Genomic DNA, 26,604 nt, shown 5'->3' on the forward strand with positions numbered 1-26,604 from the left:
ATGCTGTTGCGGTCCAAAGACCTCCGCATACCTATACACGTACACGTGTAATATATGTACATAAAATACATATCCATACGTATGTTGCACATATTATGCATTGCTGTATATATACATATGTCGTATAAGCGACATGTACTCACCGGCTGGACGAAGCTTGACTATAAATAATTCACTTGAATCGATATGTACCTTATACTCAGTTTTCCTGCTAGTATACATGTATACCGTGTCGTACAACCTAGCTGTAAAAGTACGGAACAGGTGTGTGTGTATATATATATATGGAAAAAATATCATACGTACTATGACCTCTCGCCCCGCAAATACGTTAACGGTGTCCTCATCGAGGCCCTCTTCGGAAAAAAGGAAAAAAAAAAACCGATCACTCTCCATTACATAATATGATTTGATAATTTTCAACTCTATCGATTCAATGTAATGCAGATCTCGTTCCGATCGAAACGATGAAAATCGATGTACGTCCTCTGGTATGATAAGCGTATGAGTGTATAAATTTTATAGATACGTACGAGAGGGGATTGGAGAATAATTTTTCGTTGTTCTTTTTGTTGTTCAACATTTTAGATATCCTGGCAAACTCAACCGGCAGAATGACGGGAGCTTTCTTCAAATTGGGACAGTTTTACAAGAGCTGCGTCGACTCCAAGAAACAACCGGCTAACTTTTCCCCTAGTGAGTATCCTACGCACGAAATAAGAAAAATGACCATAGAGAAACAAGAAGGAAACGAAAGAAAGAATTTATAAATCTCTGCGGATTTTTTTCTATTTGCATGAGGAATATTTTTTTTTCATAAGCGCCGTTCGTGAGCGATAAGACGTATGAAAATAAATAAACGAAGGAACGAATTTCGAAAAATTTCTCTCGCTTTTCACGCGTGCTTTATATCGACAGCGAAACTTTGCTTTTCCTGGTGCTGCACCTCGATACACCAGATAGGTGGGAAATTGCGACCCCGCTGCACCTGCGATATCGGAAATATGGTGTGTATGGAGCGTTCCATGTCGCTTCGAGCAACGCTTGACCCCCGCGTTTTTATTTTATTTTATTTTTTTTTTCAAAAAAACTTGACGCAGAAGGAGCATCCGAAATACACCAAGTTTTCGTTGTTTTTGTTCATTTTGTTACTCGAAAAAACGGCGTGAGGTCCGAAGCTTCAGAGTCGTGCTTCCTGTGAGAGAAAGAAAAAAAAAAAAGTGACGGAAAGTTTCGGCGATCATTCGTCCGCTCCGAAACTTTTTTCCGTCTTATCTATTCCGGTTCGGGAAATATTTGTTGGAAACGTTTGAAATGGGCCACCCTGTGTGTATAGGGCTATCCATGTACATGTACATGTATACGGACGTAGTTTGTTGTTTGAAGGATTTTGCGTTCCCGTTTTACGCGGATAAATCAAGGCCGCGGATTTATAACAATGGCAGATGTGCAGCTCCGGCTATTTCACGAAATCATTCTGTGTCAGGTACGTGTTTAATAATACACGTATACAAGCACAGCCACCCATCTAACCGTCAATAATTTGAATATCGAACCGCATGTTCAGCTGAAACCGCTGTAGTATAGTCGCTAGTTATCCCTCCGAACAATCGATCCAACCGACGCACATAGGTATACGAAGGAAATAACCTTTCCGAATGAAGCGCGAACGACGCGGTGCCTCACAACAATAAAAGAAGGTACTCCGACGTTTGCGATAATTTGAAAAAAAACAACAACAAAAAAAAAAATACTTATCGCGCTCGATAAAAAATTGTCGAGAAATTGTCGAAGTAGTTACGCACATCCCATACGTCCCCATTTTTCGTATCGACGATCGTCTGCACGCCTGCAATTTACCGCGGACTTCGGCGAAACGCGCGATGTACTTTTGGTTTCAAAATGGCGGACGGCTATTCTCTGGAAAAATCGTGCAATATCTGCATTAATCTTATCAAAATTTGTCGAAATTTGAAACGTGACTCAACGGTAGAAAAATACATCGACCAGAATTTTGCGAAAAATTTTCTGCTGACTCTAGTCAAAATGGCCGCTCGATACCTTGACCACCCCCTCAAACGATAGTCGTGCTTCCAGAGAAGAATTCAAGCTTTTTAACCGAACCAGTTGTTTCGTGCTTACGATGATCCCAATTACCTGCAAAATATGTCGAAAAATTTAATTTTGCGTTAATTGTTAAAAACACGCGTATATAATGTCCGGTTGACTCGCACATGCGATACAATTCACCGTAGTACACAATATTAAAGTATTAATTTTATTCTTGTTTCAATTTTTTTTATTTCCAACAAATTTTACCGTACGTATCCCTCTACTATCCGCAAATATCCGCAGTAATTAAAATTACAACTACGTGTGGTACGCGCGGTAGTGGAGCGCTGATATACATATACGCAATGTACAATACGTATGTACGTACAAATGGTATAGTATTTGCATGAATGATACGACATATATACATCTATTTTGGTCGCATAAAATTTACGCGGTGGTTACCAAATTGTACACACACGCGATCACGGTGAGTTATTATATCGATATATATACACCTGACGCGAGTATACGCGTAATGGAAATCGTCCATTTCTTTTTTCGAAAATTCTTTCGCAAGTTCAACCACGTTCGAAACCGCAACTACATCGTCCCGCATCTTTCCTCTTTTTTGATTTTTCGAATTCTCTTTCTCTTCGTCGCGATCGGCTGCCGATGCGTCATCGCGTGTGCAGCTGTACGGTGCGTGAGCGTATTATTGGCGGGTCGATTTTTACGGTGCAATAATAATCTGTCGATTCGATGTTCGCGTTATGCCGTCGGTCGGACCATTACCGATGGCCACGCACGGCACGTCCTTCGAGCCGGCGAGATCCTCGTCTTGAAACAATAGTAACGTGGCCCGCAATCGACGCTAAAAATCCAGGTCGGAATACAGGGTGTTCCACCCGAAGCGAGGGATTTTCGCATCCCAAAAACCCGACGGATCGTCAAAAAATAGACAACGAGTTTCAAACCGACGTCACGTGTATTTCGGACGAAGACACGTGTCCCCCGATTCGCGTCGATGTTACTGTACGGAATTCCAAAATTTGACAAACCTGTTTCGTTTCATTTTATTGCTCGAGAACTGATTTCTTCGACGTGTCGTTTACAAAGAATTCTTTCACGTGGTGAGGAGAATTGGGATCGGTGTAGGTCGTCCGACCGACGGAAAATTCTGGTCCACAGATTGCCCCAATTTGCGGACCGAAATTCCGCAGCGCGACTCGTTTGCGAAGAAAAAACGAGGGAGAGAGAAAAAGAAAGTAGAAAATCGAGAGAGAAAAAAAAAAGGAAAATAATGACAGCGCGAGAATGTCCCGAACCTTTGTAAGTATGTATAATATATATATACGTACGTACACGTATAATAAATACCGTACACAGAGATTTGCGCAGAGTTAATTCTCACCGTGATATACCTACGCAAGCCACCGCGTATAGATAAAAAAAAGAGAAGCAAAAAAAAAAAAGAAAAGAAACGTGCATGCACTGCATGTGTATTTACCTGGCGCGGTTTACATTCGGCTTGACACTCTGCCAAACTGCAGCAGCAGCGATGGTAAAAAAAAAAAGAGAAGGGAAAAAAAAGAAGAAGAAAAAAAAATCAGAAGCGAAGAGACGAAGAGAGGAGGAAACGAAAGAGAAGGCGGGAAAAGCTCTCTGAGAGATAGTAGGTATACCTACACGATTTCCCATATTTAAGCGCATAGGCGGTAGCGGAAACGTTTGTTGTAGTAATAGGGTCGAAACTGGGGACCATTTGGAAGACGATACTCAGATTCCGGGTTCCCGAGCGTTAAGTGGAACACCCCAACGTGACCGGCCTAGAAAACGAAAAACGGCAAAAAATCGCACCAGCCGTTCCAGAGGAACTTGAGGATCTATTCAGCAGATTTTTACCTCACCGCCGAACGTACCTGCACAGTTTTTTCTCGACGTATACGTTGAACCTGAAAATCGTAAGGAAAAAAATCAAAAGCCAAAGTCGCATTCGCCGTAAAAAATCACTCGACCCTTTGACATACGAACTAAATGAATCCGATATCGAATAAATTTGAGCTCGCCAAGTGTGCTTGTAAAGCTTCAAAGAATCGAACGAGAATTTCGAGGATCGATGTGTAGTACCACTTTTGAATTTCCTACCGCCTTCCCTTTTATTTTATTTTATTTATTTTTTTATTTTTTTGTTTCCAAAACTTAAAGGGGCGTATAACGCGTGTACGTACATTGCACGTACAGCCGGAAAAAATAAGAGGAACACGAAAAAAAAACCGTAGTGCGTCAAAGAATATCAGAAAACGGTATACATATTTTCAGTTGTTTCGTTTTTTTTACCATTTTTACTTTCGTATACGTGATCGTCGCAAAATATATTACACACATTATACAGACCTACGTGTACATACACGTAGTTTATTCCGTTTGTCATAAGCTTTTCACCCCCATCAATTTAAATATTTATCCCTTCGGAACTCAACTCTGACCTTTACCCTTTAAAATACGCGCAGGACGGTGTATCGCGTACAGATACGCACGGTTTTCCGGGAAAATCTACCGGTATGCCTAGGCGCGAGATGTTCAGCGGGTTCAATAAGAGATGAGAAGGAAAAAGAGAAGAATGGGATAATACGTGTAGATATGGTTCGAACTCTGACGCACGTGAGTCAGATAAGTGACCGTCTGGTACCTCGAGATGCACCACGGCCCCCCTTGAAAAAGAGATACGTACCTACGTGTACGTGTGTTAGCGGCACCTCCCGAGGTGTAAGATGAGGTCGAGTCAGGTTGGGAGGAGGAAGAGACAAAAACGGAAGAGGGAGAGGAAAAAAAAAGAAGAAAGTTCACGGTGCACTATAAGTTGGTGGAGCGTCGCCGGACAAAGAAGAGTTGGCGTGTTGCGCAGCCGTTAGCCGTTCAACGAAGATGGCAAAGCACGAACTGGAAAGCTCCTCTATTTCGAAGACACGCTACGATCGGGTGTATACTTGGCGCATCTGGACGGTAGGGTAGCCTGAAACCGTCGCGTTGTCTGGTCGGACCGCGCCACTCCAAGGGTCACCGGATCCGACTACTGCCCCTATACGTTTCTAAATATAGCGAAACAACGATCAGAAATAGCCGCGGACTACGGAGGCACCTTGATTTTCCCTCTCGAGGAGACAAATACGTTTTTTTTTTCACCCTTCTTTCTATCGCCGACATGACTCTGTACGTGAAATTGGGTGTTATGGAAAACAAGAGAGACGAAATGAGGAAAAGTGGAAACCGAAGAAAAATAAAGTACAATAAAAAGATGGGGGAGGAAAATGTGCCGTCGATCGGTTGGAGGGGGTGGCATCGGTTGTGAGGAAGGTGTAGGCGCCGGGACGCTGAGGCTAATCGATTTTCCTTCCTGTTTGCATAAGTTATAACTTGCGTGGAGTTCAGCCCTTACCTTAGCTACTCGTGTCCTTAAGTTACGTATACGTATATACAAGCAGTACCTTAAACTAACCTTTATATGTATACACACGTACCGTTATACCCATAGATTTCTAGCTACTACGCGTCGCGACGTACCTCTTCGTGTCAGGCGATTCGACGTAAGCGGCACGTTCTTGACGCAAAACGTAATGCCATAAACTATACAGACTTATAAACTATATACCTACGCTATACACATGCCTGCGGTTATGATAAAGTTGGAGAATCACCGCGGGGTCGGTATTCGCAGATGCGCTGTCGTGATTCTCTTTTTCATCCCCGAAGACGAGGGAGAAATCGAATTTTGAGGTGGTAACTTACGTGTGGGGAGAAAAGGCTGATTTTAGTTTTCTCATTCTTCTGTTTTTCGTTTCTTTCTCCCTTGAAATTCGTCATTTGATCGTTGACGATACTTCGCGACGTCCTTAAAGTGCTGGAAAATGAGATATTAAATACTTACCCGACATAGTTTCTTCATAACTCGAAACGACGCGAAAAAATCCATCAAATTTTGCGAACGAAAATAAAACTTTCGCAGTTTGGCAAAATCTTTTTTCTTTTTTTTTTTTTAGACTCGTTCAATTGCTCGGAAATGTGATAACTCTTTGCTTTTGATTCTTTCAAGAATTTGGCTGCCTCAGTTCTTTTACAAATAAATTCACTTCTGAATAATATCGACGATGATCTGGTCTCAAATCGATAGGTTTTTCTGAAAAGATCATATCAATCGAGACGACGAATTTTTTTCTAATTTTTAGTTTCGATTTCGAACCATCGCTCTGTGCTTTTATTTTTCCTTCATTTTCATTCGGATGCAAACCACGTTTCCAGACCGTGACTGATATAGTAAAAAATCGTTTCTTTTTTTTTCGTTCGCAAGCACTGAAATAGTTGAGAATTTAATTGTATTATCAAAGTCCTTTGAAGCGCGGCGGTGCATCTGAAGTTGGTTCCGCGTGTTTTGCGATCGTTTTTTTTTTTCACCCAACGATTATATACTTTTAATTTTAGCTCGTGAACCAGTTTGACTATATAACAATTAATTATTCCTGCTCCAGATTTAACCCGCTATAACTTCCTAGCCGCTGGTCTCTTTACATTTATTATTCATTTCCATTTCCGCCATTTCCTCCATTCTTCCCATTCCGTTCTCCTTCTCCTTCTCCTTCTCGTCGTTCGATATTTCCGAGATTAAGAATACCACGTATCCGATCGATACATGGAAGACTAAATTTTTATCCTCATAATCTCTCATCCCGATCCCCCCCTCATCGATCTAGGAGTCTGACGTCGCAAGCTCAACTGTATGCATATACCTACTACATCTATATACCCATATTATACAATATCTTTCTCCTCTTGGTATACCGCATAAAATTTATAAGCGGTACTTCAATCGACTTATCGTTTTCCTAACCAAATATAACAAGCCGAGAAGCGGGCTTACCTCTTCATTTTTTCCCACCCCCAAATTTTGTTATTATAATTTTGAAATCTCCTACGTTCGTGACGAAATATTTTTCCACCAGAATTATATCTTTGTACGTAGAAAAAAAAAATCGTTGAAATTCCGTCGTTTGAAATTTTTCGATTTTTTCCTATAACGTATGACGTTGACCTTTCGAACTTTATTAGTGATCCTGAGAGGAAAAAAGAATGGGCTTCGAATGAATTTATATCTTTGTCAATGCCAGAGGGCTAATAGCGGTAATCGATTTATCTTTTATGGCAAAATCGAGAAAAAGTGAAAAAGGCGAAATAGAAAAAGGATCAAAATGTAAATGGGGACGAAAAAGAAGAGGAAACATGTTAAAATCATCGAACGACCAAAGAACTGCTAGGTATAGGAGCTTTGAAATGAAACGGATCGCGCTTTAAATAATTTCGAAGAAAAGAGAAGCAAAAAATAAAATTGGAAAAATCATACGAAACAAAATGAATCGCATAAAAGGTACGTACGTACACTTTGCACATTCGCGTACACGTCAAAGAGAGAACTGCGCGGTTTTGAAAAGTTTAATTCGAATGGAAGTCGGGGATATTGAATGTTGAACTCGCAATCGATACATTCGACGTAATATACCCTCGCACGAGGTAGTTAGCTATAATAAAGATACGTTACGGTACGAGGTTCGTTGAAGCTCGGTGTACTCGTAGTTAAAACGGGTGCAGATGCTGAATTTTAGGGGTCGGTGGCGGCAGCGGTACTCGTGAATAGAGGGAATTTAGGGGGCCGGTTGGAAGAGGCGAGGGAACGGAGATAAAGAGAAAGAGGAGGACCTTTTTATCTCGGCGATTTGCATTCTGTGACATCCGCCAGCGTCGCACCGTGCAGTAGCAGAGCCAAGGCCAGAGCTTTTTGCAGCTCCGTTTCTTTTCGGGTTTTTATTATTATTTTCTTATTATATACCACATCTACGTACGTATACGTATATGTAGGTAATCCATACCAATGTGCACAAGCGGAATATAATGGTAAGACCTTTTAATTTGCTCCGCTCCATTTTCCGGTCCATTCGTTAGGTTTACTTCAATTTTTCACGCGCTCGGGTACAGGCGCAATAAAAAACTTGATGTTCGATAAAACTTGCAAGGACCAATCGTACTGCAGAATCTTCTTTGATTCGTCGTCGGATTTTACTACTTTAATTTTGCGGTCTAGAATTTCGAGCGATATCGTGGCGATGAGTCGACGTTTTTCAGTTACGCGTAGTTGTGGTACAGGGAATAAATGATATGATGATTCGGACGATTTTCCGAGAACCCGAACTGTGTTCCATAGATTGTAGAAATTACATCGAAATCGATAAAGGCGCAGGCAGGGCGGATGAAAAATTAATTCAAATCTAGGTGCCTCCTATTTTCCAGAATGAAAAATGCCGTTTCAAATGAAATGAAAAAAAAAAGTTGTACGATTCGATAAAACGATGAACGCAGAAATTTGTTTTTCTTCTTCTTCAACTAGTTCACGAAGAAATCGGTGATCGGAATACGGAATTCGATACCATTCATTTTTTCAGAGACAATAATTGAGCATAATTGAAAAATAAACTAATTAAATTCGAAACTCATTTTCAACGTGTTCGACCTCATGCATCTCCTCGCAATTTTTTTTTCTCATTTCATAATTTTCCAAATACACAATCTGACCCCATTCGTGTCGTTTGAGTTAGCGAAATATAATATTTATTATTATATAATCATATTTCATGCTCACTTCGAAGGTTAAGGCTTTTTGTGCCTTCGTGTTACTTAACAGAGTCAGGTCGTCATATTTATGAACACACGTGTATAAAATCACTGATTTCTGCTATTTATTACCTACCTCACCGGTTACCTCGAGGGTTTCAGGAAGTTTGATAGAAATCATTCTCGAACGAGAGAAAAGAAAAAACAAAAAAAAAAATATAAAGAAAACGAACGCTTAATCAACTGACCCACATTTCATTTTGTTTCCTACATAATTAATACCGCCACGGCAAGCGACCGACTACACATTCACGATCGTATATAGATTTTGAATCACGTGAACCCACTTTTAATAAAGAAAAAGCACCGCGAAAGCTCACGTGCCGTACGTATAACGTACGCTGTGATATTTTTTAAGATCACGCGTTGCATGGGCAAAGAAACCTCAGTCATTTGCTTATTTTCTATTTGTTTACTCATTTATTCAATTATAAAATATATATATTTTTTTTTAACAAACTACGCGCCCTTTCTTCCCCCTGATTTTTATTTGACATTACACGCATGCGGCGCCACTAATTTATTCTCGATTGTTTCGAGGATTTTGTCCCTATTTATTACATGAAAAAAAACTCCTTTCTTTATTCTGTTTTTCACGTCACGAACAGGTATATAATCCGCACGGAGATAACGCGTTGCATGAATAATATTGTACACGTATATACTATGTACTTTGTTTTAATTTCTTCCTCGATAACCGTCGCGGGGGCACTCTATTTTATTCAATTAAATGCCGAGGGGTAGAAGTAAACAGAATGTAAAATAAAATAAACGAAAGGGGGATCTCGTTTTTTCGTTTTTGTTATCTAGAAAAAAAGACCCGTGCAGCCCATCTTGTATAATACAGCTGATACGTCTACGCACTTGCGTTATGCAAGTCGCAGTCGTGTGCGTCCGCCTTCTCTTGTAATCTCACGATTCATGAATAATAAACCTTTTACCTTCTTGCCGGGTGGACATGATATAGGTATATTCTCGTACGTCTGTAGAACAGCTCTTTACTCGCGTGTTTTCTCTCTTTTTTTCCAGCGTATCTCGCCGTGCAGCGCCCTTGCCCTTTAATTTTCTCTCCCTTTCTCCCGTCCTCTTCGTCCTTCGTGTTCATGCGATCTTCGCAACACTTGAAACTTGAAGTTCTGATATGTGTGCCACGAACGTAAAAGGACTCGGTTGAACTTCACGGCCCGTAATTACAAGTCGCTTTTGCCTCCGAAGGTATACGTCTGTTGTTTTTTTTTTTCACGAACGTAAATGCGAGAGTCATTTTTCGAAATTACACGGCGACCTTGTCGTACCCGTGATAATGAGAAATAATCTGAAAATTTCCAAAGAATAAAACCTAATAAATAATTTGCTTAATTTTAATAATTTGTCCCCGGGTTTTTCCATTGTATAATCCGATGCGCGAGCTCTTTGGACGATCAGAAATTTTCGTCTGTCCACGACGAGATACGCTGCAGGTTTTACTTACTTAGACAAATTATATTTTTCGGGGATTCGCATGCGGTAAAAAGAGGATGTTGTTGTTGTATAGGTTTTATAAATTACACGATTATACGGTGTACGATATCGTAGAAAACAACTTTTATCTGAAACACCCAATTTCGCGGGGAAAACAATTTTAGAACTTTTCCGCGTGTTCCTGAAAAAATGTTTTCGAAGATTTTTCCAACTGTAATTTACAGAGTAATTCACGTGTCGCGAACATACGCGTATATGTGTTCACAAGCATACACATAGACATATGTGTATTCGTAGAAGAGTACGAACATCGTGCGGAAAAATATAATCATCAAAAATACCTTTCATCCAAATCTACGGATCGGTGTTCGAGGAAGCGTACGGGGATAAAATCTTTCATGCAATTTTCCATCAGGTATGCATGTAAAGTGGGATCTTTGAAAAGCGACGAGACGGGTGTACGATACAAATATGTACATGCTATCCAAAGGACGCGAAGAGTTGGTATTTAAATCCGCAAATCCCGTTGCCTTACGACCTTGGCCTTTTTAGCTCAAATGTTCTCGCGGGTTGTAACCGTTCGGTTATATGCATACGCGGTCATTAGGATCATTATTTAATCGATACGAGTCGCTTAAGCAGTCGTCTGACGGTGGAAACGCGACTTCGGTAGAAACAACGGGAGCGAAGAGAGAGACGAGAGAAGGGAGGAGGGTAGATTGCTGCGGGAACTGTGAACTCAAAGTCTGTTGAAAGCTCTCACCCTCACCCCCGCGGCTCTTTCCTACGCTCGTTCCACCGCCGAAAGCTCGCCTGACGGTCGATTCCTGTAAGTCACCACGCGGAAGCTTCTGCAGAAAATTTGTTGATACGATTTATCGCTCTACCCTACCGTATACATACCCATCCGAGTACATACCCTATGTGTATGTGTATACATACGCCTAAAATATGATACGTGCATATCTGTGCTTTTACGTTATTTCATTACAGGCGAGCTTCCCTACGATTTACCGGGACTAAAATAGTCCGATCGAAAAGCGCTAAGATCTTCTCTACATCGTGCCACGTAAAAAGAGAAACCAAAACTTATTTTATTTTCAGCTTAGTTTTGTGGGAAATATCCTTATGCCATAGAATTGTCACTTTTTTTCCATTCTTATACGGTTCTTAGCCCTTTTTTTTTTTTGAAAAATATGTGAGCGTTAAAATGCGAAACTGAAGCAAAATTCTCTTGCATGTTACAATGTTCGCAGCAAAACTGGACAAGGCGAATAAAATTTTTATGTACAATAGGTACATAATACGCGTGAAGGTATACGATGTACGAAATGTTGAGATGCTATGCAGGTTGCAGAGGCGAGATGTGCCTGTACAGCAAATTCAATTCTTCAGTTTTATATACAGGGTGGTTGGTATATTCGAAGTGTTATTTTTCTAGCCAATTTCCACGTTTATGATGACATCAGTTTCCGCGTGATCCAACGAATTTCTAATGATCCATTACTTCCTTCCTATATAATGCTAAACTCTGTGAATCTCGTTTTTGTGTCGAAACGTTTTTATTTTTCCGTTTCCAATGATAGATCGGTAAGTATCAGTTAGTAGGGCTAAAAATAGAACACCCTATACACGTACAGATAGGAGTCTCTCGGTGCGCTTTTCCTCCTCTTCTCTTGTTATAATATACCGACTCCCGCATAGGTCTCGGACAAGGCAATGCACCTCTGGCACAGCGGTAAAGCTGCTTCTGCTGTTGCTGCTGCTGCTGCTGCTACCTCTGGTCATTAATATTGCATGCCCACAACCTACCCCTAGCCGGCATTAAACGATCCCCGACCAAAATACGAAGCCTACAGACCCCGAAAATTTATAGGAACGTTCTTCGGGAGTCAGATAGGGTGACCTTTCTTCCATCTTGTTAAGAAGTTCGTTTCCATAATTTTTTCTAACGATAGTTTTACTCGATTACTTTGATTTTTTCTTATCTTCAATTTGTGGAATTTCATTGGTTCCTCGTGAGTGACGAAGACAGAAAAAAATGATAAACAAAAAATTTTCGACAAAATGCACGTCCGGCGAATTCCACGATCCGGATTTGAAAATTGGCCGTTTTTTTGCCGGGCTACCAGGTACCGCGTACACAAGATAATAACGAGACGGTTATGGAGCGGCTCGGGAATAACGGTCTACGAACATCGTTCCCATCTTCGGGAAGAATTTCGCATCAGGATCGCTGGTATAAGTTAAATGGCGATTGTCGCGTCGCATCGCGTTGAATCGTCGCAGTTGAAAAGAGGAAAGGCAAACCCGTTAGGCGCTTTTAGGGGCTCAGGATTACGACCGTAGGAAGTAACGGACGGGGTGATTACGCCAGAAAAATATGAGAAAGTGGATTTACAGAATACAGTTCGTGTGTATGAAAAAAAAAAAAAAAAAATCGATTGAAAAATAAGCCGGAAACCAAAATCCATGTCAAGGTGAATTTTCAGATCCCAATTTCCCTCGACTTACGATTTTCGATTTTCCGGTATATTGCTTAACGACCTTTGAAATAGTACCTCGAGCATTTTGAAGAATATACTCCGAGGGTGGTGTGAATTTAAGCTAGTGTGAAAACAGGGTAAATTCGAGCAAATTGGGGATGTAATTCCGTTCTTTTAATATATACCGTTCTCTTTCTCAAAGTGTTAGAGAAGAAGGAGTTGCGCCAGGCGGCAGGGGGGGGGGGGGGGTGACAAATTTACATTTTTGAATTATCTGGCCGGCGCAGAAGCGACTCGACGCCTTGTTCGCCGCTTGATGATTATTATCACGATTATTATCATCGTAGTCTCGTAGAGAAGAGAATGAGCGCTTGATGACTCCGAGAGCTCCCCGACTAATTGCGTTTCTTGATTCTGTTGAATTTTCCCTGTGTTTCAGTGTTCCAACTTTTGGACGAACTCGGGGGATACCTTCCGCCCAGGACGATGGCACCCTCCGATATAACGCCGCTGGTGGCCGCACTCCTCAGAGTCAATGGGGCCCCGTTATTCGACGTCTACGTCGACGTCGAGCCTTACGATCACACCAGACGCGCTATTTTTCTTGACCTACCCACGAAATCCCAGGTCAACGCCCTCTACGATCGTCAGGTAACAAATTGTATACGAATGAAATTCCTCGCGGTCCTTCGATCGTCTCATCGAAACTTTTCACTTTTCAATTTCTCGCGAGACATGCCGCAGCGGTTGATCAGCGAAGAGTCGCGCGGTGCCCGGGTAATACGAGGGAGGAGATGAAATTTGAAAGGCGGAGCGAAAAAAAATAAATGACATCGCGCCGGGTTCAGACCTGAAGATAAATCTGAAAATGAGAAAGATCCGTGTATCACCGAATACCTACTTATACAGCGGGACGTAGAGTGAAAGAATATCCAAAGTTTTTTTGTTTTTTTGTTTTTTTTTTTTTTTTTTTTTTTTCTGCTCCCCGCCCCTTGTAAGGATGCCTATAGGAATAATACCCGAGACACACGTATACGTACGCACACTTTTCCGCACATGAAAAATGAAGTTTTTCCGGCAAACTCTTTTTCAATTCTATCCGGGGATTTTTCTGCGGATATATTCTCGCTTTGAAAAGAAAAGACTCCGTCCGTCGGATGAGAAGGAGAAACTGATGCAGAAGCACCGCGGCGGCAGCTGCGCGTTTGTTTTGCCGGTATTTTATCATCGTTAACTTATTTCTATAAAACTTTCGGTTCGGAGATGGCTCCATACTTATATATACACACATATATACGCATATATATATGTATGGTCGGTACATTTACTAATTGCTCTACATTCTGTAATTTCATTCTGAACCGCTATAGCTATTCCGTGCACGTATGAATTGAAACATTAGAAATTACAGTTCCGACACGCGATTGTCATTTATTGTGTTTAATCTCGCCGTTATTGATCGGTAATTATGATTATAATTATCGCGTTATGTACGAATATATACAATCTATTGTATAATTTCGTAGCGACCGATATTGTTTTATAACTCGCTTTCACAATGTCAGCCTCTAAATCACCGATAATAAAGCACGTTTTACAAATACATCGTCAATAATCGTGCAGATTATGTGGTAATGATATCACAACGTATCTACGACGACCTCGAGAACCGCGGCATGGAACCCCGACCCGAATTAAATTAACCAATTAGTAATAATAAGCAATTAATTTTCCGAGCGTCTCTCGTAATGTTCGGCAGTTGAAAAGTTTAATCGTGTTTCACGTTATCGTTACGATAAGTCAAGTTCTACCAGCGACAAATCATACGTAACTTCGAGTCCCTTTAACTTTTTTTTCTCATTTTTTAATGTAACGGGATCGATTCAAGATTAGGCATAAATAAGTCGCAAATACAGGGGGGAAAAAAATGTCCTTGAAAAAAAAGGATCTCTGTTCAGATTCCATTGAAAATTGTTGTGATAGTTTTTCAATGTCTTGTTCGATATATTCTTCCAAAGGTTTATCATTGATTTTGAACTTTGAAGATGAGTTTGCTCGGGGAGAAGAGAAGATTTTCGTTATCTCCAACTCTTGGGCTTTTCGACGTTGGGGAAAACCGAATGGGTTGAAGACCCTCGCAGACGTTTGGGATGCTCAATTTTCGAAAGAAAGGTCAACTCAGGTTAGGTCTACCTAATAGTAGGTGAAAAGGTACGTAGGTAGGTATAAACACGATTGGGGAGGGTTGGAAAATTCTCTTCACCCCAAAACTGAGCTTCACGAGTAAATTCAAAGCGTCGCGTATTCCGAGATCCCTCAACCTCGACCTCCAACCCCTGAGCAGCTACAGCCGACGCTGATCCTGAGCCAGCTACTCCCGGAGTCTTGACTCCTAAAAAGTCAAAACGTGGATATAAAAGCGCGGCACGACCGGGACGCTGCAAGAGAGCGTTCTCAGTATACCCAAGTAGCTAGATATAGAGGTTTGATATCTATGGTAAAACATAGTGGAGAGGATCATCCGCGGAAATCGATGAATAAAACTTCATCTGCATACGGCGATGGCGTATGGAACTCAATTTTTATAAACCACGCCATGAAGGCTCCGCGATCTCACCTGCGAGCGCTCATTACAATTGACTTCCTAAATTTAGTAACTCAATATGGACCGTGCCTACAATAAGAAATAAAATATGAAAAATCGAGAGAAATGAAATATCGAAGCAACGAAGTAGTATTTACTCGAAACGTAGATTTTGTTCAACGATATAACTCATTGTCAGTGGGGTTGTTTTTGAAAGTTCAGTAATCAAATTCTCGTTTCTCTCTCCGTTGTTTAATTTTTCGCATGTCGTGTGTAATTAGTAATTTGATTTAGGTACCGTGCTTAATCAGTAGAGCTTTTTTTCACTAACGATAAGTAAACAAGCTCAATTTATCGCGAGGGCGAAAATTAGAATGAGAATGAGAATGAGAATATAAGAATATAAAAAAGAACGAGGGACTGTTCCAACAGTTCGCAAGTGGGGCTCGAGTGCAGCGAGCTACGCGAGCTTTTGTGAGTTTTAAAGGTACGACAGACATACGTATGTGTACATAGGGAAAAAAACGTAAAAATCTAGAACTTAAAAAACCCCGACATTTCAACCTCCGCTTTCTTCGGTCAAAACTACGTTATTTCTTCGAACGAACCGACAAACGAACCAGAAAGCTGAGAAACGTTCAGGTGGTAAAACTTGAAGCTCTCGCAAGCTCGCAAGCTCGCGCGATCCGTGCAACAGGAAGTTTATAACCTGTATATACGTGTATAATATGTACAAAAACACTCGGTATACATAAATATGTATTCAAGGTTTAAGAACCGCGAGTCCGTGTGTCTGCCTACTTCACCCGTGGAACTTGTAAAATGTACGCGGCATATAGAGGGTAGAACGAATAGAAGAAAAAAGGACGAGGAAAGAGAACATTCGTCCAGGAGGGCGAGCCGTCCGCTGTATGCGTAGCTCTCCTCCTGCGGAAAATCTTTCCCAAGAGTTTCCTCATTCCGCGCGAATACAGGGTACGTGATCCGCTATAGCCAGCGGGCAATTTTTTCGGAAAGGAACCGAGGTATCGAAAAATGTTTGAGACGGCGCGAGTCCTCGAGAATTCAAGGACGTTGTCTCGATGGATCTCGAGGTCGTAATTCGAATCAGGCTCATTTTGATTTTGACGATTGCATAGCTCGTTGTGAAAATCGAAAAAGGGTTCGGTTCTGAATTTATCTTCGACACGATAACACAACGACGTTAAGCTACGGCTCTTTGTTGAAAAATTTGTCCAGACTCGTTGTTACACACCCAGATGATTTCGTACAACTCCGTTAGATGAAAGAATTTTTTCAAACGTTTTCACACCCCCTTCATAGAATTTATTCAACCGCGTAAACTGCAGGTACGTTACACGCTACGATCGAATGCGGTGGAACTATGATTGCTTTGTGAAACGTCGATGAATATAATAAATAAAGAGAGCGTATAGTAGGTGGAATCGATTCATAAACTAGCAACGAACAGATTCTACGTACCGCGACGGTGTATTCACGGGTATTACAGATGGAAGTTTCGTGAACTCCCAGCTACGTTATTCCTTTTTATTTATCGGTGTTTGTGAATTCTAATAGTTTTCAGACTTTTTGATTTCCTGCAGGTATGTTATACATATGTATACGATAATATTGAAAAAGGGGCTCGTGAAAAAATATGAAAGCTCGAGTTTCCGTACGTACGTACATAACGGTTGGAAAAAATCGAGAATTAAAAGACGAAACACGAACAACAAGAATATACGAGAATAAAAACCCGAGCTTGCAGAGAACCGAACCGAGTCAAGGTCTTCGCGGAGTTCCGGAGCGGGCGGATAGTTGAAAATATCGACAAGGAATAATGAGGGGGGGGGAAGGTTTACGTGCACATTTACGTGCGTATATTTTACGATGAAAAGCAAAGCAGATGAGGGATACAGACTTCCGTGTATAGGCGCAAATATACACGCGTACGTTGTAGGTGTAGGGAAACTTATAGAGGAAACGCGAACGACTGTACCACACAAGTATATATACATGTCGCGATTTATTAACGGGAGGGTTGAACCGATAATTTCCTCCACGACGATGATTATATTTCAACTTTAGTGCGTAACTTGTACACAAATTCACAGGGAATTGATTCGAGGAATCCGCGTTGCTCGTGCAAAAAATAAAAATCTATCAGTATTGAAATTTTATTTTCGTAACGCATACGCGGAAAAGTTTCTCTTTAGTGCCCAAGAATTAGCTGGTGTAGATATGGCAGCGCAACGTTCCGCTGATGTGTAGCGTGCAAGAAAGTTTTTTATTACGGACGGTGTGGTAAAAACAAAAAAAAAACCTTTTTCACGCATACGTTCCAACCGCTAACGATCAACGTTCGTGCGAACTGAGGCGTTTAGGCTTGCGCGGTTTTTTCCGTACCCGTTTTCACCTCGATTTAAGTTCGCACTGTGAAAATCACACTCGCATAAGCTCACTTTGTGCACTCGTATCGATACGTGCTGTTAAAACTACACAGAATTAGAAAAAAGTTGAAATGAGCTGGACGTATTCTGGGGCCTTAAAAAATTTGACTCTTTAATTTAGCGATGAGCAGATCCTTGGTGGAGCAATTATACCACAGCGGAGTCCTATAGATTTCCTGATTCCCAGAGTTCACCGTCGATTCTCCACCCTGGGAATGACGTAGTTCATGTTTATCAAAAGCATAAATTATGCGGTGATACGTATACCTATACGCGTATACCGACATATTATATTATTCCACCGGATCTGCATGTAATATTGGGGTAATTATCACAGCCGTATAATCCTGTCTGGAATTATACATTTATTATGTAACCTCGATCCCATCGGATTTCTCTCTTCTTCTTTTTCCCTTTCCAGCCTGCAGGTTCGTATCACCGATCAGCGCGATCCGTATTTTAGGGTGAAAATATATTTTATCGCCGTATGTGCGCTGCATCCCGAAGGACACCGCATAGAGCGGTGTTGCGACGCCGGGCGTCACGACGCGGAGCTTGCCGATGTTGGCGAGCTTGCGGTACAAAAATATCTGAGGAGCTAAATCATTATAATCTGTTTACCGGAGAAAAGAGCTTTATCCTTGTAATAACGATCCGAAACGAGATATGTAATTTTTAAACTAAACTCCGGAGGTGCTGTAATTTCTCCCGTCTCATCGCGTTTCGCACACCGTTTCCCACGTATCTATATTTATATCATACATCAGATGTTTTCTTTTTTCAATCGACCGCGGACTGATCTATACGATATTTTTCAGAGAACAACTCAATCGCTCGATTTCCTTGTACAGTAACTTTTCGAAGTATAGCAACACCAATAATATCAATTTTCCTACATCTGTCACATTTCCGTTTTTATTTTATTTCCCTGTCCCTCTTTTGCGGAATAAGATAAGAATCCTAATTCCATTTCTGTAACTGACAACGAGTAGGCGATCACCATTGATTTTGTGATCAGCACATGAAAATAGAAAAAAGAGTCGAAAATGTTGCCGCTCTCGTAGATCTGGATACCTCGATACCGTTCGATACTTTGGTGAGATAGAATTAGGGATTTTTCACGCGAGGGCGTACGGACGCGGAACTAAAAATACCAAAAAGGAAACTGAGGAAGGCCCTGCGGGTGATTGGAGTATAGATACATACGCGAAGCGAACAACCTTCTCTGATAAAGTTCAGACCATGTGGAGCTACAAACGAGCTTCAATTTTCTTTCTCTTTTTTGCTCCCCTAATTTTCTTCCTTCTTTTTTCTTCCCGCTACTTCTCACTTTTTCTTCACCACGTTCAAGGCAAAAACTTTTACCACTCCGAATCTAAATATGTATAACTAGATAATTGTGTGACGCGATCTCAATTATTCAAGGCCGTTCATCTATGGGATGAGTTTTTTGAATTACGCGACCTGCGGTGTAATCTGCAATGAAAACTTTTCCAAGATCGTGCGGATCGAATTAAAAAAAGATTAACAAAAAAGACTAGAGAAACTAGAAAAACTTCTCTTACGTTTTTAAGATTAAACACACATTGTTAATGACCCTATCGTAGGCGAGATATGTATGTATACATATTACACGGTACATAAATAAGAAGTATAAAATCGGCGCGACAGGACAGTCAGGAGCCAGTTTTCCCTAGGGTATGAGATTTTCACCCCGAGATTGGCGGCGTGCCAAAATAAGCCACTGACACCAGAAGAATTTTACTAATTCCCGCAGAGTATATGCATAACGTGCACACACATACACGGACACACGTGTTCGCGGATTCTATCACTTTTGCCACGATAGATAAGGTCACACATAACGTGATAGTTTGGCATACACCACCCTAGCAGCAGCTCTGAGGGTGAAAAAAGAAAAAAGAAAGAACCCTAATGCTAATCCGCAAAACAAGATAAATCTTGAACGAATCCTGAAATTTACTTTGAATTAACGGCGCTCACGAATACCCCGGGCTCGATAATTATTCCCAGATATAATATCACCGCAATTAATTTCCACCCTCGCTTTTTATCGTATAATTTATTTTAATATAATCGAGCAAAATGAGTAACATTTTATTTCCCAACTCATACGCTATATATATATATTCGTAATATCCTCAAGGGTTTGCTATTACTATTATCTTTATGATTACCTCAATCTCTCCCCTGAAAACTAAGGTGGAAAAAAAATCGATAGCTCAAGTTTCAGCCAATTAGTAGTACATACCTAATTTTTTTTTCGGTACAAAAATTAACCACCTCACTACCGCGCGGTGATAATTGAATGGGAAAAAGTGCGCGGAGTTCGTTTGAAAGACTGTTTAGAATTTTCCGTTTTCCGGCGCTGAAATTTCACGTACCACGCATAATATTGAGGTAAAAAATCCCAACTCAAGGATAGATCGAAAGTAGAGAAAACGGAAGAAAATTAATAGATATATTTTTTTCGCGTTCGTTTTCTATCGGGCTTTCGCAAGTTGTTGACCGAATCGTAATGTCTCTCGTCTCGGTTAAACCTGGAGAACTTCGCCGCTACTTTTTCCCCCTTATCTTTTAACCCCGCGTAAATCACTCGCGAAATGGTTGACGTAATATAACACGATTATACACATGTTACAGAGATGGGGACCAAAATGGCCCGCCAGATTCCTACCAACCGACGAACGCAAGTTAGGAACCAACGTCGTCGAGAGCAGAGCTTACACCTTCATAAAGGCGAGTGTTCATCCCCTCCGTTTACCAACCCCACTGGTATTACCATTGTTATTATTACCGTTATCATCGTCACTATTGTTACCACGTAAAAATGTATACGTGTACATGTATTTACATTCACATAGACGAATACGTATGTATATATACAGATGCATGTGCACACGAAGCACGTGATTTACGGAGCAGCCGCTCCTTTTATTCTCGCTCATTTTCTACCCCCTTTTCTTTACTTTCATCCTTTTGTGCAGTCACTTTTATTTTTTACCACCGTGACATCCAGTGTACAGAGTTTAGAGTTTGGCACGATGACACGCGTGGTCTGCCCCAACGCTCGACCCTCTGCTAGAAGTTTTTTCGTTTTTTCTTACCTCTCCGTTCCTTTTTCTTATTCTTTACTTACTCACATAACCTTATACCTTATATAGAAATCTCTCTCACATATTGAGCTATAAATCCAGAACCCTACTGCATGTTATGTATAGCTGGCAATAAATAATACCCTTTGCTTTTTATACAACGATTTCTGAAACTCCGAACTGCAGCAAGGGATCGCAACCGCTACGATCCTTTTGAGGAAAGATCTTCTTTGATGTTTGGTTGCCTTTTTTATCCCACATATTTGTGAATTTTTTTAACTTTTTCTCTCTCTTTTTCTTTTTCTCTATTTCGAAATTTTAATATACGTGCAGTCACGTCACACATTGGGTTCTCCAACTATAGGTAAGGATTAATTGGGCCCTATTCCTTTGATTTTATCAAAAAGTAATCAGGAGTTTTCGTGGACAACAGCGAAAAGGAGGACGTGCATGGGGTAGATTGTTCTTTGCGTTTTTCATTTTTGCTTTGTCGGGTTTTCTCATGTTCCTTATTGTTGGCTTGAATGAGGTGTATACAGCATCTACAGACATACGTATATTCGTACAGGAGAAACGAAATCAAGATGAAGGATTACGAATGAAGGTTCAAAAAAACTTGACACGCGATTAAACACAACTCCGCTGCACGCACGACGAGATTCAAGTTTGTACGTGCAGCTATAACCTTCTGTCTCTTCATGTACGTTTTTCACATCTTTCGCGACTCTTCTTCTGACCCCCGAGTCGAGACGATTATTTTTTAACGGATGCCCGGAACGAATTTTCCGGAGCGTCAGAAAACACCAGATAGTGTTAGCTATCGTGCAGGAGCTTTTTTCGTACCCTAAAAAGGAAAATTCGCAACGTGAGCAGAATTATTTTTTTCTCCTCAAATTCTACATCGCAATTTATTTATTGCATTGCGGTGAGAATAAGCAACCGATTTAGTCGAAAGACAAAATCGATCGCGTTGGACAAAAATTTTCCGAAATTTGAATCTCCTGAATATTACTGCCCACCATTTTGGAAAAGGGTGAAAAAATAAAACAAGCATCAACTAAAAAATTTAATTGAACTGAAACGACTTTTGTTTCGCTTATGTTTATTAGTTCTCGCCCCCAACCCTTCCGTCATCTTTATTTCAATCAATTGTGCAGTATACCTGAATCAGCGCGTTCCTGAAAAGCACACGCGTTAAATGAGTGCGGCAAATAGTCGGAAAAACTTCTTCTCCAAATGAACCATTTTTTCGCAATTCATTGAAAAGTTTGAACGCGGGGCAAAGCTTCACGCGATATAGAAAATCTATCAAGGCACTCCATTCCGCTCACGAACTTTTAAGCTTAAAAATGAAGCGAATGGAGTCGGATTTTGCTAGTCATTCGTCTGGATGTTAGTTACCTACCCATACACACCTAGGTGTACGTACTGTCATAGGATCTGTGAAAAAAGCTTCGCAGGTTCGGTTAGTTCTGGGTTTGAGTTGATGCCCGCCCATAAATATTACATCTTATCCGATCGCGTAATGGAACACGAGGGAATCGTCGTCGTCGAGTGGCGGAGAAGTGAGAGAGGAGAGAGAGGAGAGGAAACTGCTTCTACATTGCCACACTGCACGGGGTGAGAACAGCCTAGGTATATATATCGATATAGAAGAGAGGAGGAAGTGGTGAGCTAGGGAACGCCAACGGGTGTCCTAGATATTTGAATGGCTCGATATGTTTCCATTAAAGTATTTGAAGAGGAAATTCTGAAAATGACTACCGACCTCCCCCAATTCTCTTTCTCTCTTTTTTTTTTTTTTCTTTCTTTCTCCCTCTGCGTTTCGCCACAAATGTGTGCATGCGTATAGCTGTGTGCCTCGCACGTACAGATATTACTTTTACATACCGATACGGATGGGGGATCTGGGTGCGGACGAATGTAATGTGGTTGAATTCATGAGAGGACATCCATCAAATATCAAGCAAGCCTCTTATTCACGGTGTGGCCCCGTAATATGTTAAAAAACCATTTTATATACGAACATATGATATTGGAATATAGTATAGGGTGTACATAATGTATATACATATACGTATACATACTGACAATATATATTCGGGAGAAAGAGTTCCGTTTCCGTATACATGAGAAACAAAAAGCGCCGGATATCCGTTTTCCTTATTCCTTATACACGGCCAACTCTCTTCTTATCACGTATTTACTCTTACTTTTCTTCAGAGACCGATGAAATTCAAACGTATATACGTACACCCCTTACACTGGGACATATTGCTTTAGTTACCATAGATATTCCAGTCTAGACTTATATAAGTATTCCTATATATATGTAGAAGGAGTATAGGTATGTATGTGCGCATAAGTACATACCTTAACCTGCACAGCGAGGAACTTCGGACGATCATATCTCCTCTATTTTACATTAAACACACATACAACACGTCGGATTATTACGGGGGGGGGGAATAGTTTGCCGCTCGAATATTATATATGAAATATTATAATATTATGTGTATACAGGTACATACATATAATACGTACATACGAGTCGACAAATTAAGAAGGATTATTAATTAAGAGCAGAGGTATCCTGGCCTGCCCCCTTCCAAAAACAGATTTCCTGCAGCCAGCAGGTTTACATCGGAAAAGTAATTAGCGTCTTCCTAAGGTCAATCAAGGTTTGAAAGTCAGATGTATGTACGTACATAAGCCTACGAGTAGAATATTTATATATGTATAGTACACCCATATACATGTACACTTTACGTGGCTATATACAATCCATGAGATGTATTTTTGGAGGGTGAGTGAGAAGGATGATTATTTGATTAATTACCCATAATCCCCCACAAGTCAGACTATACGGGGTTGTTAATTTATCTGTTAATTGTCGAAGTAACGCGAGACAGCTGTTGTACAATAATTAATTAAAAACATGGCAGCATCGTAGAGAAATTCATACCCATGACACGGTAACTGTAAAGAGACAGAAAAATGGGATGAATTGTTGCTAAAATTCATATCACAAAAAAAAAAAAAAAAAAAATACAACCGTTCGATATCCAGCACTGCGGACTGAGGAGAGCTTTTATCTGAAAACAAATAAATATAAATAAATTGATCAAAATGTAAATCGAGTTCACCGCAAAAGCGAGGCGTAGTTAGCCTAGCGACGGAATAATAAATTCGATGCAATTAAAGGTGGTGGGTGCAGGTGAAGATATACATTCATGCATATAACGAACCGAACGGTATTTATGTAGTCACTCGGTTTATACTACCTTCTTATTTGACTCACCGCCCTCTCAGCCGTGAGATGTTCTCATTAATTGTTCGTTTTATTTTTTAATTTTTCTCTCGTTTTTTGTTTTCAGCTCAGAGTAGAAGAGCAGAGACTTCTGGAGATGGAGAAAATTCTACAGGAATTTTTGCCGAAAAATATGGGCCCTAAGGATAAAGAAAATGAAACCAATCAGATTCTCCTATTTTGTTCAATGCTCAATAAGGTAATTTTTTGTTTCATTTTGGCCGCGAATCGGTGCAACGTAGACCGAAATAAAAATATCTGTAAAATATTTCTCTCAGATTTATCCGCGACACAAGGACCTTTATAACTGGATGGACCAAAGAGGTTTCTTGGCGCACAACCTGACTTCGTTGCAGGAGAATTTCGGTTATGTAAGTCGTTTAAATATTTCTATATTAATTTTTATCGTCGTACGTGATATTTTACCGAAAGCAGAGAGAAATTTTTCTCACCAATTTCTCTTTGGCGTGCATCTATCTACACACTCGGGTTTCAAGGATATACCATACGCGATGGATACATCCAATTTGAAAGCTCAGATGGTTTAACGTTTCGATCGATTGAAATTTTTCCCTTCATTTTCTCGTCGTATTTTATTTTTCGAAGTCAAAACTCAGATTGCATTGGTCTTGCAGGAAGTTCTCGGATAAAATATTCCACTTTCCACGTATAGGGAGATTCGAGTGAAACGTAGATTTTGAAATATTCACCGTTTTCAATTATTTTGTCGTTTTTCTTCAGTGAAACTCGTAATTATGTCAACTTTACTTTTTTTTTAACTACTTTTTGATTGGAAACAACAAAAGTTGATCGATAAAAACAATTTCAAACTGATCGCAATACTCTACGAGATCAGAATAGCTGTATACTCCTATAAAAAATTGCATTTTTTTTTTGGTGGCGAGAAAAAAAAAAAAAAATTGAATTGAAAAAACAGGAATACGTCTCGACTGCGATATCGTTTGCACGTATATGCAACACACGAGAACATTTTTACGGCGGTGCAAAGATACGCGCAGCCAGCGCGTAATTCAGAATTCTGATCTCATTCTCTCTTCAGTTATCGTAAACGCCCTCGTCAAATCAAAAACGGATATTCTACTTATCGGATTACAACGCACGTGTGAGCTTTGCCATTTTTTCTCCTTTTTTTTTTCCTTTTTTACTTCGCTTTTTCTCTTAGGATTTCTTTGTTTTTTTGAGTTCTCTTCTATTTTGCAAGACAATTTTCCACCCTTGACCCTCGTATTCTCTGAGATGTCAAAAACTACCAAACAAGATAAAATATATAGCCCAAGGCGCTTTCCATTGTCCCTTCACTCTGTTCTTTCATCCATTTTTTTCTTTCCTCCTTTTCTTTTTCCTTTTACCGCAAGGTAGATATATATAAGAACAGGTTGTCACTAGAGAACGAAAGAAAAAACGAGTTCACGTAAATCACTGTGCTTTAATATATGTACATATGATCATTTTCTTTTTCTCTTACCGTTTTGTTTTTGCGCGTGAAAGAATTTGTTCGGATTATTGTTCGGATTGGTTATTTTTTTACTTTGACAAAATATGCCTATCTCGTTTCAGCGTAAAACTTGCAGATCTATGTCCATATATTCCTAATCCTCGCGAACAACAAAAATGAATCGAGTGGAGTCGAGAAGGAGGGAGAGAAAAAAAGGCAACCAGGAACGCAGAATCACATCGCAAACTTTTTTCCGACTAAGGGAGGATCACGGAGTTCGGTTTTTCTGATATAAGATAGAATAGAAAAAAAAAAAAGAAAAAGAAAAAGTAACTTAAAATAAAAGGAAGCAAAGGAAAAAAATTAGAGTCGCGCGGGGGCTACTATAAAGCCTGGAGACGTAAAACTTGCGCAAAGTTTGTTTCTTATTTTGGTGCGGCTTTCCTCGCGAGTTTAAAAGAGAGTTCATGTGAACGAACGAAAGCTGCTTCATGCATAGGTTCTTATATTTCTAAAATGTGATATTCTACAACCCTCCTGCTCGAGATAATCGTTTGGCTTCTCGACGAAGCTGAAATTTTATCCATCCGATCCAGTCGCCTCATTTCCATTCCATCCTTATCCCCCGAGACCCGATCCATAATTAGACCAAAAAATCCCTGGGTCAGAAAATAAATTTTCTAATCACACGACGTTTGATCCGATCTCGAGGCTAATTCACCAGTAAAATTTGACCTTGCCATTTCGATTAATTTTTTTTTTTTTGCCAATCCCTCCTTCGCCCATTATACGTAGAAATGTATGAAAGTAAAAAGGGTAATAAAAAAGCTGCAACATCCGGGGCCAGCATGTATTCTGTTTTCCGCGTACGTTCCGTTCGTGCGTATTCTGTGATCAGAATATGCTTTGTTGCTGGTTTTACGAGATATAAATGAAAGAGGATAACTATCCGCCACAAACTCAGTCGATGTT

At 40.3% G+C, this 26,604-nt stretch overlaps 1 protein-coding gene across 2 annotated transcripts in view; it reads left to right on the forward strand.

Moving 5' to 3' along the window:
* LOC105692426 (endothelin-converting enzyme 1) overlaps window positions 1-26,604 on the forward strand; it is a 46,855-nt gene that overhangs the window by 11,312 nt on the left and 8,939 nt on the right. Inside the window, exons 3-7 of one of the 2 annotated variants that reach the window (XM_020855994.2) lie at window positions 589-696; window positions 13,156-13,367; window positions 20,415-20,546; window positions 24,244-24,375; window positions 24,455-24,547. In XM_020855994.2, the coding sequence (XP_020711653.2) occupies window positions 589-696; window positions 13,156-13,367; window positions 20,415-20,546; window positions 24,244-24,375; window positions 24,455-24,547 (677 nt within the window). The remainder of the gene's footprint in view (window positions 1-588; window positions 697-13,155; window positions 13,368-20,414; window positions 20,547-24,243; window positions 24,376-24,454; window positions 24,548-26,604) is intronic. The other variant, XM_012411627.3, reaches the window with a different exon arrangement.

This window comes from Athalia rosae, chromosome 1 (assembly GCF_917208135.1).
Source record: "Athalia rosae chromosome 1, iyAthRosa1.1, whole genome shotgun sequence".
NCBI lineage: Eukaryota > Metazoa > Arthropoda > Insecta > Hymenoptera > Athaliidae > Athalia > Athalia rosae.